Raw genomic sequence first — 11,574 nt, 5'->3', positions numbered from 1 at the left:
GATTTGCAAAATTGGGGTTTTTGAATAAATTTTTTCCATCTGATTTTGTTTTCCTGGTTTGAAATTGGGTTGAAGAAGATATGATTGATTTGATTTTGTTGTTCTTCTTCTTGTTTTTGTTGTTGTTGAAGGAGTGAAAAAGAAGAAGAAAAGGATGAAGAGAAGGGAAGAAGAAAAGGATACGGTGGAGAGAAGAGAGAAAGATGATTTTTTTGTTTTTAAGTTTTTTTTTAATTGTAAATAAAAAATAAAAGGACATATAAATGATAAATACTAGACTCTAACCCGTACGATGTACGGGTTTTGTAGAGTTTCTTATATAAACATCAAAGTGACTATATTATTAATTTTAGAGTTACATTCAAAGTAATAAAAACAATGAAATTAAATGATGTTTGAGAGTGATCGACATGCAAAATCTCAAAAAAGAAAATTATAACATTAGTTTGCATCAACAAAAATGAACATGGAATAAAAGTCATAAATTAAATTATGTGAAATTAATCAAACATGAAAATAAACACAATAAAAATGAGTGTTAGTGGCTTAAAAAAAAGGCCTTTAAGATTACATATCCATTTTAGAAGCAACTATATTTCAATAAAAATGTTAGTGGTCTAGTGGTAAAAGCTCTAAGGTGTTGTTATGGGTAGTTGGTTCAATTCCTTGCAAAACAATTTTTAAAAAAAATATATTTAGCCCAGCCAAAAAGGGCGGGATTAGGGTTAATTAAGGTTGATTGGAGAATATCTAACATTTATATATATATATATATATATATATATATATATATATATATATATATTCCTTGCAAAACAATTTTTAAAAAAAATATATTTAGCCCAGCCAAAAAGGGCGGGATTAGGGTTAATTAAGGTTGATTGGAGAATATCTAACATTATATATATATATATATATATATATATATATATATATATATATATATATATATATATATATATTAACTTATAAAAATGAAAAAGATTTGTTAGGATTTTTATAGAATTTTTCAAGCATGTGATAGTTTTTTTTTTTTTTAAGGAATGTGATAGTTTTTTGTTTCTTTTGTTTTCATGGAGGGATGTGATAGTTTTATTTTGACGGGATATACCACGTAATAATTTGATTTATTTTTAATTTAGAAAAATATTGATTTACATTATGTCAACGTGTGGAAAGACGGGCATTCACATAGCCGTCTTTTCGTTTTTTTTATTACGCTAACACATATAGATTATGAACGATATTTTATATAAAAAAGTTTATATAGATTAAAATTATAAGCATAAATATTTATGAATTTCAAATGTAACAAACAAAATTGTTTAAGGTATAGTTTGAATAACAAAACTCAGCCTAAAATCCTCTATTGTGTATAAATATAGTACAAATATATCATTAATAATTGTAACAAAAAAAAAATATCATTAATAAGTGTACAACAACTTGTCAAAAAAAAAAGTCTACAGAAACAATAGATATATACAAACGATGACACATTGGATCTTATCCATAACTGGTGAAGTTTGGATAGACACTCTTTCCACGGGTGTGGGTCTTGACTTCTTGAGGGATAGATGTGGACTTCCGAATTACAGATTCCCTTGTTTGGTTTTTCGAGGTCTATTGCTTCTGTTTATTTTTCTGTTTTGCTTCTGTTGTTTCCTTTTGAGGGTTTTGGTCTAGTCCCCCCTCTTTTTGTAATTATTTTTCCCCTTTTTTTCATAATTTTTTTTGAGTGTGGAGGTATAGGATGGAGGTGTCTCGGGGTGCCAACCTAATTGGGATGTCGATGATACCGCTTGATGCTGGTCCACTCTCCTGGCTTATCAAAAAAAAAGTGTAGAAAATATTTGATTAAAAAAAAAGGAGGATAGGAATGAAATTTGTTAGGTTAAAAAATAAGGATTCGGCTGACCAAAATTATAGCAAACTTGATAACAAAATTCGGCTGGCATTAAGTAAGATGATCAATGGCTAAAATTGAATGGCGCCTAAATGTGCAAGATCCAATGGCTCAGAAAAGTGGAGGGAAAAATGGGGGGAAAATATTAGGGCAACAATAGCTTGAAGGGTTAAGCTTTAGTAATTAAGATAATTTTTTTTTCTTGTCAAAAAAAAATATTTTTTTTTTAAAATAAAAAGATTTTTTGGGTTTATAAAAAAAATTTAATTTTGCCATGTGGAAATTAAAAAAATAAAAAAGTAAGTAAAATACCATGTCAGCACGACACGTCATCAAATTTATTCAGTCAGATGCTAACTGTTGGCTATAGGGGGGTAAACCAAAGAATCTTTATTTTACAGGAGGGAATCTTCAAGTTTTTTTCCACAGGGGGTAAACCAAAAAGCCCCCAAATGGCAGGGGGGTAAAACCCTATTAACCCTTATTAATTTATGATTTTCTTGGGACCGAAAATTATAAAGGGATCTCCCGAAAAATTATTATCTTATTATTTTATCGAGTTTTTCAATTTTTTACATTGGCCCAAGTCGGGACCGGACAAATTTATTATTTTAGAGAGTTTATTAATTTACCGAGTATTAAATTAAAGAGTTTCTACTGTATTAATATGATGTGGATGTCCATATTCCATAAAGCTTTCTATGTTCCTTAACTCCTAAGAGTGAATGCCTATATTAATTGTTAATGGCATTTAGTCTTATGGTCATTCATGTACTTGTAACTTACCGCATTTGTGTCCTATAAATAGGACTTATATCTCAATGTAAAGTATACATTTGTGAAGAGAATAATACAAAAGCTTTCATCTTCTTCTTTGATCTTGTGCTTTTAGTTTATTTCATAACAAATACTTTAATGTATATAAACTAAATTAGTAGACGAGAATACTTTCATAATACTTTAATGTATATAAACTAAATTAGTAGACGAGAATACTTTCATAATGTAACAACACATAATTCTCTATAAACTTTATAACAAAATTGAACCGTCATAACTGAAATGAGTTACTTAAACACTAGACCCTTACATCCCTCGTGTGTAGGGGCTTTAGATTATCGTAAGAAATATAGCCTTAAGGATCGACCATCCTAGATAAGCTCGTCACCAATTATCAGATAAGAACGACATGACATAACTAATGATAAGCTCGCTATCAGTTATCGGATAAGAATGACCATAATATATAACCAACGATGGAGATAACTAAGGAATATGCTCCCTTGACATTAACAGAGAGATTACTTTCCGCATATATAAATATGTCCTTCACTCAATCAGTGAAGGCTAAGTCCCAAACAAATACATAACTTTGTAACTTTGTTTCCCTGCTCAGAGATACGTAGACCAGGAACATCCCTCTCGACATGATACCTAAAATCGACTTACTCAAACCACCTTGACCATTTGATGCTCTGTCGCCAAGGTCTCCTTCAATCTAAGCCTTTTCCACCGCTATGGAAGGGAGGGTTGATACTCTTATACTCATCGCAAGTACAAAATTATCTCATTGTTTGCAACAATGTCTTTATTTAGCATGAATGAATAAAAATTTATGAAACGAAAACAATGGGTCATTTATCTCTCAAAGAAAACAATAAGTCATTTATCTTTAGTGTGAGGCGTGATGAATGGACACTTGAATGTTTTTTTGTGACTAAAAATAAACGACAATCATTTATTCAAATTGATAGAGTATATTGATACAATACAAATTAGCTAAAAACAAAAATGATGAATTTGCTAACAAACTCACAATATTCATGTCAATAAAAGAAAACAATATGTACTTACTCCTACAAATATGATTATATTCAAGTGTTTGGAATACTTTTGTCTCCAGATCTGTAATGTTGACGATACCAAAGTCATTGACGGAAAAGACAAACAATGTTGCACAAAGACAATGAATAAAACAATGTCGCATTAAGATGACGAAATCACGAAAGAAAAAACTAAATACATGTGAAAAACACTTATTTAAATAAAAGATAACTAGCTTATTTACCCGGCGTTGCCCGGGTTGCATATATAATATTTCACTTTGGGTTGTATTATAATATTTATTCAAAATTTATATATCTTATAGATAATAAGAAAAACTATTACTCATTATAACCAATTTGCAAACCTCTAAATATCAAAATATATGATTATTGTGTTGTGTGTGAAATTTACCACGGTTTAGAGTTTTTTTTCCCTGAGAGAAACACGGTTTAGGGCTTGGTGTGTATATAGCCAAGTTTACATGGAAATTAGGGTAGTCGAGTTTGCATGGAAATTAGGGTATTCTTTTTGTAAACGTATTAAATAAGTGTATAAAATATTGTAAAAAAAAATGGCAACAGGATGAGAATGAAATTGGTGCTATGCATTTTTTAGTATTAAATAAGTGTACAAAATATTGTAAAAAAAAAGAATGAAATTGGTGCGATGAATTTTTTAGTATTAAATAAGAATACAAAATATTGTCAAAAAAAAGGCATGAAATTGTGCGATGCATTTTTTTTTTGTAGTGGCCGGGGTTCGAACCCCAGGCCTTGCATATTTTATGCATTGTCCATACCAATTGAGCTAAGCTCACGAGGACAACAATGCATTTTTTTAGTATCAAATAAGTGTACAAAATATTGAAGAAAAAAAAAAGCAAGAGGATAGGCATGAAATTGTGCGATGCATTTTTTTAGGATCAAATAAGTGTACAAAATATTGACAAAAAAAAGGCAAGAGGATAGGAATGAAATTGGTGCGATGCATTTTTTTTATATGGAATTTGTTAGGTTAAATTACTGCTAACCTAGTACAGAAAATGGAGGGAAAAAATTAGGTTAAGTTGCTGCAGACCTAACAAAATTAATAAATAAAGATGAGAAAAATGATATAGAGAAGTGATTTCAAGTTGACAAAAACTTGTGGTTCACATAATCACAAAACATAACATATAAATCTACAATGCAACAAGAAGATAATTTAATGACTACCGATGCAAACAAAATTTGTGCAACAAAACTTGTGGTTCACACGGTCTTGAAGTATAGCATAAAGGACTGCTATGCACAAATAAGATAATTTAAAGACTAACAATACAAACAAAATTTACCATAAACAACCAATTCGCAAAATAAAATAAAATATAAAGGACCAATCCAAAATAAAGATTAAATGTTGTTCAAAAAAATAAAGATTAAATGACTGCATGTCTAATTTTACTTAAACAATACATTATGACTTCTACAGCATTGTTGTTAATAGAGTCTAGCCCTTTATTTGTTTTGCTACAGCATTGTTGTTATTAGAGTCTAGCCCCATTTTTATTACTCTATTTCTGATTGTATTTCTTCCTTGATTTTTTAAGAAATGATATAGTCCCATTTTGCCAAAAAAAGGGTACTATACATTCGTATAAGGAACAAAACATTAATTTAATGTTTAAACTTCAAATTATTATTATTTCTCTAACATAATTAGTAATAGAACTATAATATAATAAACTAGTATTAAGACCCGTGCGATGCACGGAAAGTTAGATATGACATTGATTAATAAATAAAGTAATCGTAAATGAAACAATAATAGTTGTAAGTGAGCATGAATTAACGTGTCCAAAATAAAACCAATAAAAACTTGAAGTAATTTAGAATTCTCGTTATCACATCGAATAGACAAATAAAAATAAGGTGTCAAACAATCTTGAGGTCCTTGCTTAATTTTGACAACTTTCCGCAATTTAGTGGTGGATGACCGAGTTTGACAATCAACGTCAATATATGTTGCATCTGAGTCGGCGTTTCTCTTTCTCAAAGACTTGGATGGATGAGTATCTTTAGGAATAGAATTAGCTTCATCACCAAGAAGCTACATGAATAATAAACATTCATAGAAATAGTTAATTTAATAAGTTTTATGAATACTTTTAAAGTAGATATAAAGAATATTTAACTACCTTAATGTTATCATCAGTTTGGGGAGTAATAGGACCTATGATATCAACATCATCATCTTCCTTACCATTCGGAGGAGCAGCATGACACTCAATATAATACTTTTTCTTAAACTCATCAATGATTTCATTGTCATCGGACATCTTTTTGACTGCATAGGTATAAAACCTTTGTTCAACATTTTTTTGATTGATCTCCAGTTTGAAAAGCATTTCCTTATCACGTAAGGTGTCAAACTCGGTTGGATAATCATTTGTGGTCTTTTCCTGTTTTTGATTTGGATTAGTAAACAATTTTTTTTGAAAGGGATTAGTAAACAATTAAAACCAATGTTTATTGTTTTAATAATATAACATAAAAAATACAAAAGACAATATACTTAAGTTCATTATCAATACCATTTGTTCTTTTGCAGTCTTTCCAAAGTGCTGTGAAATAACTCCATCAAACAACACAAAGGTAGTTGACCCACTATCATCCATAACATGAATGTGCACCATAAACCTAAAATGAAAAGTGAATATACATGAAAGATTCAATAACCTTATAAGGAATCACTAACCAAAAAAATCAGTGACCAAAAGAATAAAAGTGGTGATGATGCAACTTGTCGTTTATATAATCATGTACATAGTAAGTTATTAGAAAGAAAAAAAAATTGAAATTAGATTTGCTAATTATATAAGTAACCGAATAGAAAGAATAATTGAGTTTAGCTTAAAAAACATGAGTGAATCATAAGAAAAATTAATATCGAAAACGTTACCTTTTTGTAGCATCGACTAATGTATCACATTTTTCACAAAAGTGTTTTGTACAAACAGGTTCAACCTTCTTTAAACACTTATCACATGAAACGTAGCACCACTTCTTATTGGTGTCTATGTCAATAATTTTAGCCAAGACAACACATGCACCCACCTGCATAGTTATTAAATTTATTTTAAGAATAATAATTAGAAAATTAAAACACAAAGATATGGATTAAGAATTATTTAACAACATAGTATAATAGTATAAGTCAAAGCAAATCAACATAAAGTTGTAGACCTGTTTAGCTTGTGTAATATCTGAAATTGTCATGTTTTTTGTTTGGAGTAGATCATTAGACAAAGAAAGTGAAGATTGTGCTATCATCTGGGTGACCCCTTGGGTCAAAGATGCATTGCCAGTTTCCATTCTATCGTAAAATATAAGAAAATCATACTTAACAAAAACAAAAAAACTTTCAATAATTATCAATATATAATATATGTGTAATAACGATAGGTTAGTGCATACCCTTTCTTGTAGGTGCAACATTCTTCAATGTTGGGATTTATAAGCAACTTGGTTTCATTGAATGCATTGGCAATCTCATACATACCTATTAAAATGATACACCAAAAGGTATTAAGTAATATATATCATTAACAATACAAAGAAATTAAAAATAATTACCTTTAAAAAGATAATCTAATTACCACCAAAACTTTAAGTCGACATAGATGCATAACAACTACAATAGGAAAAGTATTTCCATTTGTGCTCATGTAGCTATTCACTTGTTCAGCAAAATGACCCCATAAAGTACAAATGATTGTATTGCTCCTGAAATTTACAAAATAATTTTTATTAGACTAAGAATAATAATTAAAAAAACATCTATATATGTAGTTAAAACAAAGATAAAAAAAAACTCCACTAACTCAAGGTCTTCAAGCATCAAGTCCAAGATTTTAGTCATTTTTCCTTTTACTTGAACATCCTTAATGTCAGTCGTTCCAACCACATGGCCAATGACATCTAAAAATAAACGTGGTTGCAGAATCATAAAGAAGAAATCATAAAAATCTAAAAATAAGTTAATATTTAATTTGTAATTTTAGTATAAAGTACTAACCCATTAAAACATCGTTATCAGTACCACCAATAATGTCCTGAAATTTTGTGAAGTTGAACAAATTTGCAGGAATTTTATCATAAGATGTTTTGGTTATAATAGTGCTTCCTATCAAAGTTAGCTTGTATTTGTGATTTGTTGGCTTAAAATTTCCTTTATTAAATTGGACCAAGAACTTTTCTATAGTATATGAAGCACCCTCTTCAATAGAATCTCCAAGTTGTTTGAAATCCTTGCTTTTAATAGAAGCTTGTATCTTTGACAACTGAAATAAATAAAATATTATGTGAATTTATGTGAATAAAAAGATAATGAGAATTATAAAACTGAAACAAATTCTTTAAAAAAAAATAAAGGTGAAACATAAAAAAACAATGATATAATCTTATCAACACGTCCATAGTATGGACAATCATGAATCAAATTAAAAAACTTCTTTTATTATCAATTTATAATAGTTTAGGTTGTTTTTCGGGTGTGTTTTGGGCAGTCCTGTTAGATGCGGCTGTGCAGTTTGGCTGTTTAATTTTTTTTTTTTAACAGAGTCACCCAAAAAGAAAGTGTAGTGAATTCAAAATAACAAAGAAGATTATAGTGGAGGAACAGGAACCCCGCGCACCCAAAAACTGCACAGCACCAACCAAAACAAATAAATCCCCACCTCTAAATTTAATAGGCTAATCGTTTAAATTTAATAGGCTAATTGTTTTACTAACATGTTCATATATGGTTCTTTTAATTTAATAGGCTAATTTAACTGTGATGAAAAACAGAAGATACAACTTGTGAAATACATGAATAAATCAATGATCTTTAATAACAAAAATGGATAGGTATAATAGAACCATATAAAAGTATATAGAGGCATGCTGTTTCATCACACATAACACAAACATGTTATAGTAATTCAATACTGGATGCCTCTTTTGGTTTGTTGAAATCAGGAATTTTCCAAAGATTAACTATACGAACACGTATCTTCTAATCGATTTTTCCAGCAACAATGTCATCAATATCAGTAATATGAGAAGCCATTATTCAATCTACATAGAATTGAAAAGAAATAAATCATGGAAAGGTAGACAAAGTTAAAGATATAAAAAAGAAGTTAGAAATAAAAAAAGAGATTCAAAGCAAAAAAATATGACGTACGATTAATTTGAAGCAAGATGATTTAATCGAAGGAAGAAGGATGAAGTATGACTTATAAATCCTATTTGATGTTACTTATATTTTGGCATAAAGTGGCACAGATGTAGACAGAGTTAGTTACCAAAGACAAACGTTAGATGAGGATTTTTTTTCTTTGGTGGCACAAATTTAATGAGAAATTTTAGAAAAACATAGTTAAAAAAAAACAAAAAAAAAACATATGGGGATCAGTGTTTATATTGCCAAATAAATAGAGAAAATAGCACTACCAAAAAAATAGAGAAAATAGAAAACAAACTATGATGTTCATCAAACAAAAAACAAAATAAGATTATGAAAGGAAAAAAAAAAAAACTAAGATTATAAAAAAAAAACGTATTTAGTAGTTTATGGCACAAATTTAACAAAAGTTTGTTCAATTGCTTAAATATATATTATTAAATAATAATGTGAAAGAAAAACAAAATAAAATTATGATAGAAAAAAAACGAAAAAAAAACTAAGATTATGGAAGAAAAAAAAACATATTTAGTAGTTTATGGCACAAATTTAGCAAAAGTTTGTTCAATTGCTTAAATATATATTAAATAATAATAACAATAATGAGTTGTCAATATTAAATTTAGCAAAAGTTTGTTCAATTGCTTAAATATATATTAAATAATAATAAGAATAATGATGTGTCAATATTAAAATGACAAAATTAACCTCAAATTTTGGCTCCAAAAAGCTGTTTAAGACAACTTAAGACCTTTTATAAATAAGATACTTTTTTTTAGAAATATAATAAATACTTATAAATCATATAAAACCCACTTCTAAAAATATATTGAAATCTGGTAATTTAGTCTCTAGTTAACATTTTAATTTTTGTGCAGGAGTTGGCATTTTAATAGGAAGTAATAATTGGAGAATTGTATATAAAGTTTAAAGACTGTTTGTCTTTTTGTATAAACTCTCTTGTTCTTAGGGGAATAAGTTCTTAATAATTCAGTTCAGCCGCCGCAATGTAAGTAAAATCTAATAAAAAAAAAATTGTTCCATCCAAAAACCAAACGATTTGTTCTTTGATGAAACCAATTAAGATCAGTTATTTAATTTTTTTTGTTGAGGAGATCAATTGTTTGATTAAAGACTACTTGTTTTATTTATAAATCACTAATAAAACTATTTTGATATGATATGTCCTTCAAAACATAGGCAAGCCATAAACACTCTAAAAAAAATAATATTAGGAACTCCCTAAATAGTTTATGGCTGGCTGATTCGTTAAGGTCTTATTCTCGAAACAAGCTTCTTCTTGGAGGACCCGATAATTGCGTTTTTTCTTTTCTTTTGAGAGGACCCAATAGTTGCGTCCTTAGTTTTTTCTTTTGATATGATATGATGAATATGATGTCCTTAATTTTCGCTAACCTAAACCTGATTTGATATGTCCTTAAAAATTGATGATGCTCTGCACTATAGACAAATTCAATGGCATTTATTGTCATGTATGAAACTTCAAACTTATAATGTGGTAAAGAGAATCACTAAAATTAAATGAATGGAAATGTTAACTAGTGTCTTTCGGGGACTAGCTAAGGAAACAAGTATAGTAAATTTTTTTTAAAATTTGTGTAATCAAATACTTAAAAGTGTAGGAAATAATATTTTAATTTTTTTTTGTTTTCTTAACTAATGGTTCGAAGACACTAATTAACATGACCCTTAAATTAAAATGAAAAGGAGATACAAACAAATCGGTACAAAAGTGGTACATGACCCACTAAACAATAAACTGAGACTTTAATAGGTGATAAAGACAAATCAGTACAAAAGTGGTAGAAAAAGTGAAACAACCATAAATGTGTGGACGTAACGGAATTGAAAAAAAAAACGTGTGTGAGTATTCGGAGCATGTAAACAGACGTATGAATCATCTACAAACACAGAAATGATCCAAGTTCCAACAACCCGCTTCAAAACATCAGCAAGCTATAAACTCCATTTCGATCCAATCCGGCCATTGATAAGCCGAAACAAACAACACAGAGTCGCCTACGTCTTGAAACAAAACCAAAATCCAGTTGTAGTCCATATCGAAGGATGAATAGACGACAGAGCTCCATCGCAGTCCACTGACGACGCTTGAACTAAATGCGAGAGATACAATCGTTAAGGTTTGACAAACGATTGCTATCGTGAACACGAATCATCTACACACTTAGCCCTTTCGAGCAACATCAAACAAACCAAATCTTGTTGAATCCAGTTGGGGTGCGGCTAACAAAACAATACACAGGAACCAAAGAAATAAAGAACCCGTATCTTAAAATACAAAAAAAAAAAAAAAAACTTTGAAAATCTGCATAAACGTTGAAATAAGAAAAAAAAAGGTGAAATTGAAAATGCACCCACTAATGTAACTTATGCAAAAGAATTTCATGAGATTTAATAACATATAGAGGATATAAATTGATTTAATCATTTTAGCATAATTAATTTTTGGCAAATGTTAACGTCAAATTTAAGGTATCAACTAACAAATATGTTGAAATTATTATTTAAGACTCCATTGTATAAATTCATGCCCAACTCCTTCAATTGTGTGCTCGAGTTTTTAATATCTATTGTCATTTCATCTATCTACG

The 11,574-nt window shown here is 29.0% G+C and overlaps 1 protein-coding gene and 1 long non-coding RNA gene across 2 annotated transcripts; both read right to left on the bottom strand.

Moving 5' to 3' along the window:
- Positions 1–5,413: 5,413 nt before the first annotated feature.
- On the bottom strand, positions 5,414–7,374 carry LOC146944581 (uncharacterized). Its single transcript, XM_085747969.1, has 7 exons — positions 7,348–7,374; positions 7,189–7,273; positions 6,958–7,087; positions 6,674–6,828; positions 6,306–6,411; positions 5,910–6,173; positions 5,414–5,821 (listed from the first exon to the last, which is right to left on the bottom strand). The coding sequence occupies exons 2-7, from the start codon at positions 7,269–7,271 to the stop codon at positions 5,414–5,416; spliced, it is 1,146 nt and encodes a 381-aa protein (XP_085604095.1). The 5' UTR covers positions 7,272–7,273; positions 7,348–7,374.
- A 79-nt stretch (positions 7,375–7,453) lies between these two features.
- LOC146944580 (uncharacterized) lies at positions 7,454–8,837 on the bottom strand. The gene is made up of 3 exons (XR_015028143.1): positions 7,790–8,837; positions 7,596–7,692; positions 7,454–7,497 (listed from the first exon to the last, which is right to left on the bottom strand). It is a non-coding gene; the product is annotated as an uncharacterized LOC146944580 (long non-coding RNA).
- Between the last annotated feature and the right edge of the window lie 2,737 nt (positions 8,838–11,574).

Source organism: Medicago sativa, chromosome 2 (genome assembly GCF_051527215.1).
Source record: "Medicago sativa cultivar Bolivia chromosome 2, Bolivia_mono, whole genome shotgun sequence".
Classification (NCBI taxonomy): Eukaryota; Viridiplantae; Streptophyta; class Magnoliopsida; order Fabales; family Fabaceae; genus Medicago; species Medicago sativa.
Note: the sequence above shows the minus strand (reverse complement) of the source record. Positions and strands in the feature narration are given on the sequence as shown.